The 16,838-nt window shown below is 37.9% G+C and overlaps 1 protein-coding gene across 1 annotated transcript; it reads right to left on the reverse strand.

Annotated features, from left to right (window-relative positions):
- Nucleotides 1-449: 449 nt before the first annotated feature.
- Nucleotides 450-2,955, reverse strand: LOC110888046 (myb-like protein X). The gene is made up of 3 exons (XM_022135590.1): nucleotides 2,316-2,955; nucleotides 1,674-1,963; nucleotides 450-704 (listed from the first exon to the last, which is right to left on the reverse strand). Exons 1-3 carry the CDS (start codon nucleotides 2,953-2,955, stop codon nucleotides 450-452), a joined length of 1,185 nt encoding a protein of 394 aa, XP_021991282.1.
- Nucleotides 2,956-16,838: the final 13,883 nt, after the last annotated feature.

Here is a 16,838-nt window from a genome sequence, read left to right on the forward strand (position 1 = left end):
CAAATGTGTTTATAATACACGCATCTACGTTTATGAAAAAATTTTTGGTCCAACTCGCCCCGGATAAAGTAGTTCTCACGGTTCTTACAACTGGAGGTGGTTCTTATTTTAGCGCAATTCTATATATATATATATATATATATATATATATATATATATATATATATAGGATACATTGTGATGGTATGAATTGCTATTTCCATAATATAAATTAGCAAAACATTGTTGCATTGTGTTGTTGTACCCTAAGCATGGGGGTTTTTCAAAAAAAAAAAAAAAAAAAAAAACGGGTAAATTACTTTTTGAGTCCCTGTGTTTTAGGGGTTTTAACCACTCGAGTCCAAAATCAAAATGTTTAACGCCCTGAGTCCCTATAGCCACTTTTCTTAACCATTTGAGTCCAAATTTCTAACTCTGTTTGAATTTTCTGTTAACTTTTTATTAAAAGACTAAAATGCCCCTCCAGATACCCTTCCCCCTCTCTTCTTCTTCTTTTTCAGCAAACTTTGAAGCTTATTCTTCCAAGTAATTGCTCTGTTTTTATTCATATTCAAGATTTTAAGCCTAAAACCCATTGTTCGTTCTTCATCTGGGTTTTGGTCATTTTCGTATTTATTAATGTTCAACCTCTTGCTGTTGATGTTTGAATACCATTTTCTCATACTGAACCCATTTAGTTCAGATTTTAAGTGAACATTTTCACTCTGAGATTGATAAGACCCTTTATAGCCTCGTGTGACCCATTTTTTTTTTATCAAGAACAGCAGTCAACTACAATTGGAACTTGGGTTCTTTTGGAAGCGGAATCACATGAACAGTTGGTCCATGAGCCTTTTTAAGGAGTGGGGCATGGAATGTATGGTGAACAAGCACAACATTTGGTAAATCTAGTTTATAAGCAGTAGTGCCAGTTCGCTCCAAGATCAAGAAAGGACCATAGTACTTAGGTGAAAGCTTGGAATGTTTAGTGTAACTCAAAGTATGTAAGTGCACGAAATGTGATAAAGTGTTGGACTCGTCAAGTCTGAAAAATGCAAGGTCTTTTATGTAACTTTGTTATATATAAGTTTTTATGATGTGTATATTCCGAATTTATATAAGTTCCGGATTACCAAGTGGGTAATTCGGAACATAGGTTAGAATGGTGTTTTGTCCGAATTTATGTATAATACTTCGGAACTTGTGTGTTCCGAAGTATCAGTCTGTATATATTCTGATATGTTTAGGTTCTAGAACAAACATTTTGGGAAACATTATAGAGAGAGAAACCCTAATATCACTATGTGTGTGTGTGTGTGTGTGTTTTACTGTGTGTTTGAAAACTTTATCGATCTTTTTGGGAAACATTCAGGTTCTACCAGTTTGAAAACTTTATCGATCTTTTCTGAAATCACATTCTGAATACGGACTTCAATATCTGAGAATAATTTGTTTGATCCAATCATGGTATAAACCAATCCTTTTGAGTCATCATTCGCATCTTTCTTAGATTTTGAATTTTTAATATAACTCTCATGAAAACTTCCCTCATTATCATCATGTGACTTAGATTTATCTGTTTTGGTAGAATCATCTTGTAAAACACTTTCAACGACCTTACCTACCACCTCTGAATCACTAATATCATCAGATTTGGAATAGGTTATGTCAATATTATCTGGCAATTGATCAACCATGTTGAAAGCTTTTTCCACCTTCTCGTCATCATAGAATGTAATTTTTTCCTCAAACGGTGGTGGAACCTGATGATATTTTGAGCCAATTCCTTTCTTGTTTTTCTCAGAATCGTTAACATCCGGTTTAATGTTGAAAATACGTTCAAGAACATATGATAAATCGTGATAACTATGCAACTTGTTATTATCTTGTTCTAAATCAGTTATTTTACGTTTAAGCTCAGCGACTTCTTCAATATAAGAGTTCACAACTTGTTGTTTTATTTCATATTGTCGCTTAAGCGTATCTGACGTTACAGAATAATATTTCAATCTCGATTGAACAAGTTTCATTTGACTTTTCACATCTTCATATGACTCTTTTGTAATATGATATGCAAGTTTTATTGTATCATATTCTCTTTTCACTTCTTGAACCGCATTTTCTTTTTGTAAACACTCTTCAGTCATTTCTGAACAATTTTTCTTTCAAAATTTCATTTTCTTTTTCCAAAATTTTACATTTTTGTGTCAGCTTTTCATCATTATCTTTTAAAATCTTTTCATTTTCAAACATTTCTTTGCATTTATCTATGAAAACTTTTTCAATTTTAGTAAATTCCATGTCTCTTGTTCTGAACTTTTCATCTTTTCCAGTACAAGCACTGCACGCTTCCATGCATTTCTTGCACTGTTCAACAGTTGTATTTAAAACCTCAGAAGATTCAGTTGAAGTATTTACCTCAGTAGTTGACACCTCGGCTTTTTCTGTCGTCTTCTTCTGATCAACTTCCTTCTCCTGCTGTTCCTCAGCAACAGCTTCACCTGCATCAGCTACTTCAACCGACTTTTCCAGCTTCTCATCAGCTTCTTCTTGTTTCTCTTCATTAACTTCTTCTTTCTTCTTCAAATTCTTTTTATCCTGCTGTTTTTTAGTAACAGCTTCTTCTGCTGGTTTCTGATCTTCTTCACCACCTGCTTCTACTTCTTCTTTCTCTTCTTCAACAACCTTCTTCAATTCATCCACCAAATTTTCAACATTCTTCTTCATTCTTTCTTCATCTCTCTGCCTAAGACTTGTTGTCATGACATCCCTGATTATCTTGTCCAGCTTTTTAACATAATTTTTACCTTTTTCGACATTTGAATAGTATTCACCGGACAAAGGTATTACTGCAAGAACATCGTTATATACCACTTCTCTTGGATGAACCACAGGTTCTCCTTTGCTATTGACATAACACTCTCGTTTCTTGTCCCATCTTCGAAAATTTTTAGCTTCTTCATACTCTTGCTGCATTTCTTCAATTTTGTAATCAATAATACATCTTTCTGTGTATGTTTTCTCTTTCAAAATCTCTTCTCTCGTTATCTCTTACACAACAGCTACCAATGCACTCTCTTTCACCTCAACAATCAATGCACTTCCATCCTCGTCTATATAATCACCCCAGTTGAACCCTTCATCCTCATGAGTAATTTTTGTGTTTGGCTGACACTAAATCTTGTGATTTCTCTTTTGATGAACTTCTAGTAATTCTCTTTAGACTTTCTCCAGAGGTATGCTCGCCGGTTTTATGATAAATTGCCTTTTTGTAGTAGTCATCATGGAATGGATTACCATGATCAGCTACTTCTCGGTTAACACACTCCCTCTTGAAGTGACCCTTCTGCTTACACCGAAAACATGTCACTCTAGACTTGTCGAACCCGAGTTTTGTGCTTAACAACCCTCCCAGTTCCTGCCTTCCTATTATTTCCATGAAACACTGAGGTCTTCTAATACCGCTCGCTAAACACCATTTGATATCAATCAATTCCATCTCCTCTGGATCTATCTGGTTATAATCCTCTTTTGTCAACTCGGGATTTCCTATTCTCCCTGCTACCAGACTCTCATACGATTCCAGAATTGATGCTAAGAAACTCATTTGTTGTTTAGCCGCATTGATGCTCATTGCTGGAGAATTTTTCAACTTTAGAGCAATGTTACAGAGAATCTCATCGGGTTCTTCTGAGTTTGAAGTTGTTGAAGACGAATGATACCCTGGATCGTAACTTGATGAACTTTTCTGTGAATCTTTCGACTTTTCAACACTGAAAGCTGTACCAATTTTGGGTGACTGAATAGTTGACGCTAAAGGTACATTTCCCCTATAGTAAAGACCCACATTTTGCTGATACGAGGAACTGCTCATTTTGCTTTGCTTTTGCAACTCGGACTTTCAATCTTTTCAATCAAAGCATCCAAAATAATCGTATCAAACAATACATCATTTTTCAAAATAAAGACAAACGTCTGCCACTGATCAACACGTGGTAAAGCTTCAATGATTTTATCAATAATTTCTTCACGGGTTTTTGCTATCCTAAATCTGGCAAGCTCAATTTTAAGGTGACAAAATCTTTCAATTATTTGTCTCACAGATTCTCCTTTTATACCATCAAAGAATCAAATTCCTTTTTAAGTAATGATATTTTATTCTTTTTAATCTGCTTTCCACCCTCAGCTTTCACTCTTAACGCTTCCCACATAGATTTTAATGACCCATCATGATTAAGCAATGCAAAAATGTCATCTCTGATCGATTGTTGTATTAGCGCAATCATTCTTTGTTCATAAGAAAAATTCCTTTTGTCTTCAATTGATAAGCTTTTAAGTGGAATTTCTTCATTTTTGTCATTTACTGGCCTGCTATACCCAAATTCCATACAAAACCAACTCTCATGAGCATAAGCTTTTGCCCAGTTAATAAATATCTCTCTCCACCAAGTGTAATCTTCAATACTATCAAGTTTTGGTGCTTTTGAGTTAGTTCCGTAAAAATTATCATGATTTATGTTCTCAGTTATAACTTTAGAAATGCTTTTTGGTGCAACAGTTGATGTTTCGGAAGACTCTGAAGTGTATGCTTTGTAATGTTGTAGAATTCTTCAGCCATGGTAACCTGCAAAGACAATCAAACATTTGATTAAATTTGAAAGTTAAACAAACAAACACTCTCTGCTCGTTCGAAGTTAGAATGTACAAAGCTATAATGTTATGTTCGAAGCTGGGTTCGTACGAAGCCAAGTTTTGCAATATCACAACTAAAGAGCAGAGTTCGTACGAAGCTGGTAATGTGGCTTCGTACAAAGCTACACTACTAAGAACAATGTTACGTTTTTCATAGTTTTTCAGTGATTTGATCTTGATTTTATTAGTATTTTGATCTGAAAATTTGTAGGATTGTTCAAAAACAGTTTTCACACAACATATTCAAAAATCATCCGTTTTTAACCGTTAAAACTCCGTAGATCTGAGTTTTAAGTTTCAAAAGAAATGTAGAAGAATATGTGAGTAGAAAATGATGATTTTGGCTCTGAATCTGATGTAGAAACTTGAATCTTCGTGTCTCTGATCCATGCAAACAATCACCCGCTCTATTACCACTTGAGAATTCAGGATCTGGATCGAATCCATTAACCGTTGAATGCGTACCGACACGTGAAATGTGCGGAATCCAATCACGTGTGTGGATGAGAACATAAAGATGTAATTAATGCTGATTTCTATTAAGACTTTAACAATACAAAACCACGAAATCAGTTGGGCAGAGCTTCGCCTTAAGAATACCCCAAAGGTTACAAATGACAAACACAAGACATCCATTTATAGGTTTCAGGGTTCGAACAAAGTTGGTATGCCTTCGAACGAAGCTGCCATAATTTTGCCTTCGTATGAAGCCAGCTTCGTACGAAGCTGCCATTTCACACATGCACTTCATACTTTGATTAGTTCAGCACCCCGTATTGTATCATTTGTATCAGCTATGATATGTGATTGACGCAAGCGATAGACATATGCACTCACAACTTTGCATGAAACCCGACAACCGATATGATCAGAAAGTATAACCCTTATGGGTTATTCCCTATAATAATACGATCATATTACAACTTCAAATCAGTATCTAAACTGTTATGGGTCATTTTTTGAACATATATCCTGACTGATATTCTGGCTTTGATTGTTTATTTGTGATCAGGATACCGAATCAGGATATTGGTAACATCCCGATACGATATCCTGGTGATAACTGATTTAACCACGTGCAGATTGAAGGGTGTAAGTCTCCAACATTCAAGTGGACTTCTTCTCCTTTAGACTCGGGCAAACCAGTTAGATGAGAGACGTTGAAGCCGGAAGATGTGGACTATAACGTTCAGCTATGGAATATTCGCCGGATCCCGGAATAGTAGGATAGTTGGTTGCTTTCTTTTTACTATAAATAGATTGATCGGATCAGATTAAGTGTAACAACTGTCACTAAAATAATTACTTATTATGTTAATTGTCCAATAAGGAAACCCTAATTGAGAAACCCAAGTAATCCTGCATAAACCCTAAAATTTTCAGAACAATCAGAATCAGGATCAGGACCCCTAAAACTCAGGGGGGGGGGGGGTAAACCCTAGCTGACGATTATCTAAACAGTTTGCTGTAGGAAATGAATTTAGTCGAACGGCCAACTCAGCTGAGCTACCCATGAACGTGGCCACCCTATGCTAGAAATAGGCCCGTCGCGCCACGCGAAGGAGACCTGTCGCGACATGCGGGGGAACCAAATTTCCAGCATAAATAGGGTGGGTTGGCACTTGAATTCTGGTGTTCGTTCGACGTTCAAATTCCAATTATACGCTGAGATATCACTTAATTACTACAAACACACACAAATCACTAAACGCTACCGTGATAAATAGGGTAATAACTTGATCGCTATTACGATTCAACGTCCGATCGATTAAAACTATCCAACGAATGTTTAAGTGCTGCTCAAATTAGGGTTTATACTTTGTCATTCGTCGTTAATTCGATGGATGTTTAAGTATCGCACTTTGTCATTTGTTGTGAGGGTTTAATCTCGTGAATTGTCGTAAATGCTGTATTAGTTACTAACCCAGTTCGTGTGCATTGTTATTTAAATTAGGTTAACAAGCTAATCAGTAAGCTAAACTCTGCCCGCATAAATCTGCAATGTGAGTCATTCTCTTTTTTATCAACTTTGCTTTCAAAATCATGTTTGTTTTCAAAGTTATAATTACAGGGATTAAGTCTTTGTAGTCTTCATTACAGCTGGTATGTGGGGTTTTGTATACGTTACTTGTTATCCATCACCATTAGACAACGGGTTAGCCAAGGGGTGATATGACCATAGTCACAGACACTATTGGAGAACGAGATAGCCAATAGGTGGTCGAGTGACAAATACCGTGGGTATATGGTTGACATGTAGAAACATTGTAATCGCTCTTAATACTGTAAATTATAACAAAAGTATCTTTTTAAGATAAAAAGAATGATTCACTCAGTATTTCCCCGCTGACAAAACCCTTTTCAAACATGTTTCAGGTGATCTGTTGTGATCCAGTAAAAGTGCCGTGAAGCACTACAAGCTTAAGGAAGTGGCTCAATATAAATAAATAAAGAAACATGTTTTGTAAAATAAAGATTTCCCAGTGAAATCACTTTATTGTAAATTACAGGGTAGCTCAGCTGAAGTGCAATTTTTAGGGCATATGGTTAATCACGAAGGTATTCACGTAGATCCTTCTAAAATAGAAGCAATCACCAAATGGAAGGTTCCGCAAACAGCTATGGAAATTAGAAGCTTTTTAGGCTTAGCTGGATACTATAGACGATTTATTAAGGATTTTTCTAAGATAGCTGTACCCTTGACTAAGCTAACCTGTAAAGCAGTTAAGTTTGAATGGGGACCTAGACAAGAAGAAGCTTTTAAGATTTTAAAGCAAAGGTTGACAAATGCTCCAATTTTAGCCTTGCCAGAAGGAACAGAAGATTTTGAAGTATACTGTGATGCTTCAAAATTAGGATTTGGATGTGTACTAATGCAACGCAAGAAGGTAATTGCGTATGCCTCCAGGCAATTGAAGAAGCACGAGGAAAATTATACGACTCATGACTTAGAATTAGGATCAATAATTTTTGCCCATAAGATCTGGAGACACTATCTTTACGGTAGTAAATTCTATACGGATCACAAGAGTCTAAGGTATATATTTGGGCAGAAAAAGTTGAATATGAGGCAAAGAAGATGGATGGAAATCCTGAGTGACTACGACTATGATATCCAATATCACGAAGGAAAAGCAAACATAGTCGCTGATGCTTTAAGTCGTAAGTATCATGAAAAGCAGAAGCAAGTTCGTGCTCTTAGATTAAATCTGCAATTTGATTTAATGAAACATTAAAGAGAGTTCAAGAAACAGCAATCGAAGACGATGCTGAAGGAATGAAAGGATATATAAAGGAATTAGAGCAAGGAAAAGATGGAATTTGGAGATTCCACCAGAAAAGAATTTGGGTACCTAAGCAAGGAGAATTAAGAGATAAGATTTTAGAAGAAGCTCATAAATCTAGATATACCATACATCCAGGAAACAATAAGATGTACCAAGATTTAAGAAACAATTTCTGGTGGATAGGTACGAAAAAGGACATAGCTAGATATGTTTCTAAGTGTCTTGCTTGTTCACAAGTAAAGGCAGAACATCAAAAACCTTTGGGTCTACTTCAACAATTAGAAATGCCTGTATGGAAATGGGAACTCATAACAATGGACTTTGTTACTAAGTTACCCAAAACCAGAAAAGGTAATGATGCAATTTGGGTAATTGTAGACCGATTAACCAAATCAGCTCATTTTCTACCCATGAAAGAAACCTTTAGTATGGAAAGGTTAGCCAAGTTGTACGTAGACGAAGTAGTATCCGTACATGGAGTTCCGCTCTCCATTGTATCGGATAGGGATAGTCGTTTCACTTCCCAATTCTGGACTAGTTTCCAGGAAGCAATGGGAACCCGACTAAATGTAAGTACTGCCTATCATCCACAAACAGACGGACAAAGTGAAAGGACGATACAAACTCTAGAAGACATGCTCCGAGCATGTGTAATCGATTTTGGCGGTAACTGGGATAACCACCTACCCTTAATTGAATTCTCCGATCACAATAGTTATCATTCAAGCATTGAAGCTGCCCCATTTGAAGCACTGTATGGACGTAAATGTAGAACTCCAGTTTGTTGGGCAGAAATAGGAGAAAGTCAACTATCGGGTCCTGAAATTGTGCAAGAAACCACTGACAAAATAACGCAAATCAAAGAAAGACTGAAAACGGCTCGAGATCGTCAGAAAAGCTATGCAGACAATCGCCGCAAGCCGCTAGAATTTCAAGTCGGAGACAAAATACTTTTAAAATTTTCTCCTTGGAAAGGAGTAGTACGATTCGGTAAGAAAGGAAAACTGAGTCCAAGGTACGTAGGACCATTCCCAGTAATCCAACGAATAGGACCAGTTGCCTATCGTTTACAACTACCAGAAGAATTAGCTGGAGTACATGACGTATTTCATGTATCCAACCTCAAGAATTGTCTATCTGACGAATCCCTGGTTGTACCTCTTCAAGATATAGAGGTAAATGAAAAGTTGAAATTTGTGGAGAAACCACTGCAGATAGAGGATAGAAATATCAATTTCTTAAGCACAAACGACTAGTGTTAGTCAAAGTCAAGTGGGATTCAAAGAGAGGACCAGAATACACTTGAGAACTAGAATCAGAAATGAAGTGAAAATATCCTCATCTATTCCAGTAAATCTCGAGGACGAGATTTTTATTAAGGTGGGGAGGATGTAACAACTCTCACTAAAATAATTAATTATTATGTTAATTGTCCAATAAGGAAACCCTAATTGAGAAACCCAAGTAATCCTGCATAAACCCTAAAAGTTTCAGAACAATCAGAATCAGGATCAGGACCCCTAAAACTCAGGCGGAGGGGGGGGGGGGGAACCCTAGCTGACGATTATCTAAACAGTTTGCTGTAGGAAATGAATTTAGTCGAACGACCAACTCAGCTGAGATACCCATGAACGTGGCCACCCTATGCTAGAAATAGGCCTGTCGCGCCACGCGAAGGAGACAGGTCTCCCTGTCGCGACACGCGGGGGAACCAAATTTCCAGCATAAATAGGGGGGTTGGCACTTGAATTCTGGTGTTCGTTCGACGTTCAAATTCCAATTATACGCTGAGATATCACTTAATTACTACAAACACACACAAATCACTAAACGTTGCCACGATAAACAGGGTAATAACTCGATCGCTATTACGATTCAACGTCCGATCGATTAAAACTATCCAACGAATGTTTAAGTGCTGCTCAAATTAGGGTTTATACTTTGTCATTTGTCGTTAATTCGATGGATGTTTAAGTATCTCACTTTGTCATTTGTTGTGAGGGTTTAATCTCGTGAATTGTCGTAAATGCTGTATTAGTTACTAACCCAGTTCGTGTGCATTGTTATTTAAATTAGGTTAACAAGCTAATCAGTAAGCTAAACTCTGCCCGCATAAATCTGCAATGTGAGTCATTCTCTTTTTATCAACTTTGCTTTCAAAATCATGTTTGTTTTCAAAGTTATAATTACAGGGATTAAGTCTTTGTAGTCTTCATTACAGCCGGTATGTGGGGGTTTGTATACATTACTTGTTATCCATCACCATTGGACAACGGGTTAGCCAAGGGGTGATATGACCATAGTCACAGACACTATCGGAGAACGAGATAGCCAATAGGTGGTCAAGTGACAAATACCGTGGGTATATGGTTGACATGTAGAAACATTGTAATTGCTCTTAATACTGTAAATTATAACAAAATTATCGTTTTAAGATAAAAAGAATGATTCACTCAGTATTTCCCCGCTGACAAAACCCTTTTCAAACATGTTTCAGGTGATCTGTTGTGATCCAGGAAAAGTGCCGTGAAGCACTACAAGCTTAAGGAAGTGGCTCAATATAAATAAATAAAGAAACATGTTTTGTAAAATAAAGATTTCCCTGTGAAATCACTTTATTGTAAATTACAAGGTTTTATCCCTAAATTATGTAATAAAGTAAATAGGCATTTTAAATATTAAAAGATCCTGTATTAAAGACTTCCGCTGTCGCCTAAATTAAATACCACGGGGTTCCTGTTCCGCGGCTCTTGACCGAGTCAAACCGGGGCTGGGGCCGTGACATTAAGTCATGCACTCTTTTCGCACACTTTACTCTCTAGCTACAGGCAATCACTACACACAAACACTTGTACTCAAATTACATTGTAACACCTAGTTAATCCGCATCATATCCTGCGCTGTATCCTGATATTTGAAGTAATAGAAGAACAAGGCAGCTGCAATTGTCAGCTCCCGAGGTTTTATGCCGGCGATCTAGATTGATCAAGGGCTTTCCTCGTACATCCTGTGTCACTCTTTACATTTATGCTCATTGTTTGATCATAGATACAACTTTATATCCTGAGCCGTATCCTGAAACTGTTTTTCCAAATAACTTAACTAGCATATTTTCAACACACATTTCTAGCACACTACCTTACTAAACTAAGTTGATCACTTAATTGCTTCGGTATTTTTTTACCAAAACAATTTGGCGCCCACCGGGGGGCAAGTGGTGCTATTTCTACTAAAAACTTTTACAAAATCATTACTTGGTTTTCTGTTTTCAAAACTTTTTGCTACACTATTTTCAATGGCCTCGAGATCAAACATGAGCTCTTCCACTGTGTCTGCTACAACCTCTGCAACAATTGGTTCGGTGCTTCCACCACCTCCTCCGAGATCTCAAGCCTCTTCCCAAGGAACTAAAATTCATGTGGCCCGGGATGTTATCCCCGCTCGCAATATCCAGGGATCTGGTCCTGTTTTAGCTTCTAATGAGGAAATTCTAAATTTGTTTGGTAGTGTACAGGAACAGATGAGGCAGCAGCAGGAAACTAATCAAATGCTGATGAGAGAGATACAACTCTTGAAATCCGGCTCGAGCAGGTCTGCTGAAGATACTATCACTCCCTTGCAACCCAGGGCTTTAAACTTCAGTTCTGCAGTTTACACTGAGGATAACCGGGGAAATATTGTGCCTAGCCATCCCTAGAATCATACTCCTGAGATATCCTCTTTAGTTAGAGTGTCGATTGTGAGAAGCTCAGGATATGCTTCAGGATATGGCCAGAATCCTCGGATCGGTAATGTATCTAATAATAATACTCTTGCCACTAACGGTGTTGGATCTTTACAGGATGCAGGTATGACGTCATCATTATCTAGGGAGCTTCAGAAGCTAAAGGACATGATATCCAGTGTGTCTGGGGTGGTCCAGCCAATTCCAGAAGTATCCCAGGAGAGTCACGCGAAAAGGGCTTAGACGAGACCTAGCATCTCTCAGCTCAGATTCGGCATAACAGGATATCCCGGTTTGCGCATCCTATTTGTGATGCTGAAATCCCAAAAAGATTTCAGACCCTCAACATGAAGCTCTATGATGGAACCACGGATCCTGAGGAGCATATTGCCCAGTATAGGGAAAGGATGGAAATCAACCCTATTCCTCCGGATCTCAAGGAAGCATGCCTGTGCAAGGGTTTTGGTTCTACCTAGTTCTACCTTAACAGGATCAGCCTTAAAATGGTTCTTAAACGTTCCTCCTCACCCAATTACTTCATTTGCTCATTTGGTTAATTTATTTAATAGTCAATTTTCTTGCAGCCGAAGTTTTGAGAAACTAACCAGTGATCTTTACAAGGTAACTCAAGGACCCCAGGAATCCTTGAGGGATTATGTGAATAAATTTAGTCGGGAATCCTTAGATATCCCGCATCTTGATGTTGCAACAGTTGTGCAGGCTTTCAAGATGGGGTTGCAGAAAGATTCTCAATTTTACCAGGATCTTGTAATGAATCCCTGCAAGAATCTGGACGAAGCTCACAACAGGGCTCTGAGATATATTCGGTTGAAGGATGATAAAAAGATGCAAGAGAGGATAAATTCATCTACAACCTATGAGTCGACCAACAGGAGATCAGAATCCTCGTATAAACTATATCGCTCTAAGCCGTATGGCAGAAATGACAGCAAGAAAGTGAATGCTGTTGAAGACGAGGATCCTGAAAAATATCCTGAATTATCTGAATACTGTTTTTCTGTTAATATACCTGAACTGATGTATGCTATGCAGGGTTTAGGGGACAAAGCCAGATGGCCTCGGAAGAATCAACAAAAAGCTGATTGGAAGGATAAGTCCAAATGGTGTCCCTTCCACGAGGATTTCGGACACGTCACTGAGGATTGCATTGCTCTAAGGAAAGAAATAAGCTACCTCCTGAGCAAGGGGTATGTGAAGGATCTACTGGGAAGAAAGAAGAATAAAGGACAGGATCCTGAGAAGGATCCCGAACGAGCAGCATCACCCCCTGCAGATGTCAAAATAATTAACTTTATTTCAGGAGGATCCGACATTTGTGGGACTTCATATTCTGCGGCCAAGAGACATGCAAAGGAGGCTAAAGCTGAAAGAGGAGAAAAGCTGACCAGGATGACGACCCTCACAACTGACAAAGTGATCACTTTTGATAGTGATGACAGGGATACTGTTCAGGATCCTCACCATGATGCTCTAGTAATTACATTATATGTCGCTAACCATTTTGTGCGCAGGATATTGGTAGATAACGGCAGCTCCATTAACATAATTCAGTTGGAGACATTGAAGAGAATGAATGTATCCCCGATGGATATTACTTCGAAATCCACTATGCTCGTTGGTTTTAATGGAGAAGCCAGGAATACCGTAGGGGAGATATAATTACCTGTATATGTTGAAGGGGTCAACTCAATGCAGCGCTTTTGTGTCATGGACTCCCTATCCTGCTATAATATTATATTAGGAAGGCCTTGGATCCATGATATGAAAGTTGTGCCGTCAACCTATCATCAATGCATCAAGATACCTACCCCTTGGGGAGTAGTAAAAGTGTAAAGTGACCAGCAGGAAGCAAAAGAGTGCTATTCTTCTTCGATGAAGTCCTCGACGAAGCCTAGTGCAGCATATTAATTAAAGATGCGGGCCCAGGATATTGTGGAGGCTTCCGAGCAGGATGTAAAGAAAGTTATCCTGGACCAGGATAATCCAGATATCTCGGTGCTCGTAGGAACCAATATCCCTCAGGATATTGAAAATCAATTGACTAACTTTTTGAAATGCAGGATGTCGACCTTCGCGTGGAAGCACGAGGATATGACAGGCATCTCCAAGGATATTATAACTCATAAGCTCGGTATTGACAAATCATTTAAGCCTGTCCAGCAAAAGAGAAGGAAATTTGCTCCGGAACGAAATGTGATCATCCAAGAGGAAGTTGAAAGACTACTAAAAAGCAAGATGATTAGGGAAGTGAAGTTTCCTAAATGGCTGGCAAATGTAGTTGTGGTGCAAAAGAAAAACGGGAAATGGAGAGTATGTATGGATTACACAGACTTGAACAAAGCTTGTCCCAAAGACCCGTTTCCTCTACCTCATATTGATTCAATGGTGGATGCTACCACTGTCCACGAGATGTTAACCTTCATGGATGCCTCTTCAGGATTTCAGCAGATCCAAATGGAACCCTCCGATCAGGAGGATACTGCTTTTATGACACCAACAGGTATTTATTGTTATACTGCTATGCCTTTTGATTTAAAAAATACAGGTGCGACATACCAAAGGCTGGTTGTAACACCCCGAAAATATTAATGTTACATTTTTAAACTAAATACTAGTAGTAAGTTAAGATAAAAGACTAGGAAAGATAACCTAGTTAGTAGAAATCTTAACATAATATGACAAAGTTTAATAAAAAAACCCTTGTTCTATAGCCCATGTATAATTGAGGGACCAAAATTGTCAATTCAGGAACTTAAATTATTATTAGTAAAAATAACACACTAAACACACACCTAAGTGTGTGTTTAATCGATCAGAACGCAGGAACAAAGGGGATTTCTCCTCAAACCCTAATGTTCATAAAATCCATCAATTGAAGGTTCAAATCGAGTCCGAATTGAAATCTGAATATAGATTTGTGATCATCTTGACTAAGGGATCGTAAGGTATGCAAAATTTCATGATTTGGTTCTACCTTAGATTTTAGGTAAAATCATGAGGTTCAAATCTGAGCATGCATGATGTTTGTTTTAATTGAAATAGTGTATAGGGATGAACCCTAGTAGATTTCTCGTTGAAATTTGGTTTAATTCTTGTAAAGTTCATGATCACCATTAGAGGTGATATGTGGGTTTTTGTAGAAAAGTATGAGACATTAGGATTTTGATGTATCCTAGAGTAATTCAAGCTTTATGAACAAGATTCAGAAATTATTGATGTAAAAATTTAGCGAAATTGCTTAAATTGATGTTTGCTATGGCTAAATCATGAATGTTAAACTTAGTCACAAATTGTAAGAAATTATGCACACAAGATGCTTGATAAAATGCCTAAAAGACATTGATCGACACAAATGTGGTGTTAGTTAAGTAACAAGCTTAATCATGAGCCGAATGGTTCTAATGATAAATTGGCTTGTATGTTTTAGGCAACACGAGCGAGGCGTCGGGAAGTCAAGCCGGTGCGGACGCTCGCCAAAAGGGAAAGCTCTAAGGTACGTGGTTAACGCTACTATAATGTTGATGATCTAGTTTTCATTTTAATGGTTTACTAGTTATGAATAATAGAGAGTCGTGATGGTTTGGTTGCTTGAAATGAGGGACCTCATAATGGCAAACCAAAATGAGCTATAGTGGTGGGTACAAACCGGGTAACGGGAGTACCTCATCCGTAGTCCATAAACCCGTGTGTCGGGTAATGGGAAGAATATTATTTGTCACGCAAACCGGTAATGGGAGCGTGTGGGTTGAAGTAAGGGATCCTAAACGGATCATAATTGTTGTAAAGGAATACCCCGTGCTGTGCTTTGATGTCCTTAAAGTGCAGGAATTGGTATAAACGGGTCAAAACAGCAAATAGGAAGGATATGCAGAGACTACCGTAAATTACGGTACCACCGTAATTTACGGTAGAGAGTAAACCTTTACGGTGGTTCTCTACTGATTTACGGTAGAACCATAAACGTCCAGCTCTCACCATAAATTACGGTGACCACCGTAATTTACGGTGGAGTCCAGTTAAAAATGTCAAGTTTTGTATATTTTCATATTTTGAATCCGATTTAAACGCACACTTAATTATGTGAAATTTGAGGGATTCTAACCTTGATATTTTGTTAAATTTCCAGCTTTAAAGTAAGTCAATCAAATGGATGGTGATCAACGCAAGGCTTCGGAACCGAACACAATCAAGAAGTTGTTCTTCACTTTTGTCTTAGATGTTCGCTAGTGATAATTTTGTAATGAAAGGAATACTTATGTATCCTTGTTGTGTGTGATGGTTTTCAAACACTTATGTTCTAAACTAGAATTAAAATTTGCGTTTGTGATTTAAATGACCATGATCTTTCTTATCTAGTCGGTTTAAATATTGGGCATTTTAATTAGAGTGTTACAAGTTGGTATTCAGAGCTAAGGTTAAAGAGAATTGTGTTCGGTTCAAGGCTTGATCAACATCCGGTAAGAATTTACTTAAAGCAAATTAATTTTAAAAAGATTAAAAAGGGTAACGATTTATTGTGTATGGGAGGAGTATAGTGATATACTCGAACCCGGGAAGTACACTTAGTATAGATGATAAGGCAAAGTTATATACTTGGCCGGAAAATAAGTACGAAGTCTCATGTAAGAGCATGAGAGCGATTGAACAAGATTATTTAACGGATCATTTTAACATTTCAGTAAGAAGATGTCGGGAGGTGCTAGTAACAATGTTCTATCCCTCACTACCGACGAGTTGAAAGAGAAGATTGCCGAGGAAGTTGGTAGGGCCATCGAAGTTAGTCTACCAAGATTTGTGGAAAGAATGCAAAACACCTTACTTTCGACTATGGAGGAAAGAATTGGTGAACTAAGAGAAGATCTTACCAGTGATAGAGGCAAGACTAAGGAAAAGAAAGGTTGTTCCTACAACAAGTTTATGGCGTGCAAGCCCCCGATTTTCAATGGAGAGGTGGATCCAATTGCTTGTCAAAGGTGGATAAGCGATATTGAGGGTGTTTTTGAACGAACGCATTGTGATGAAAGTGACTTTGTGGCATATGGAACTGGCCAACTTAGAGGCCAAGCCAAGGATTGGTGGGACAACCTCAGAAACGAAAGGGGTGCTGAAACAATAAGGGCGATGACTTGGGAAGC

Source organism: Helianthus annuus, chromosome 11 (assembly GCF_002127325.2).
Source record: "Helianthus annuus cultivar XRQ/B chromosome 11, HanXRQr2.0-SUNRISE, whole genome shotgun sequence".
Taxonomy (NCBI): domain Eukaryota; kingdom Viridiplantae; phylum Streptophyta; class Magnoliopsida; order Asterales; family Asteraceae; genus Helianthus; species Helianthus annuus.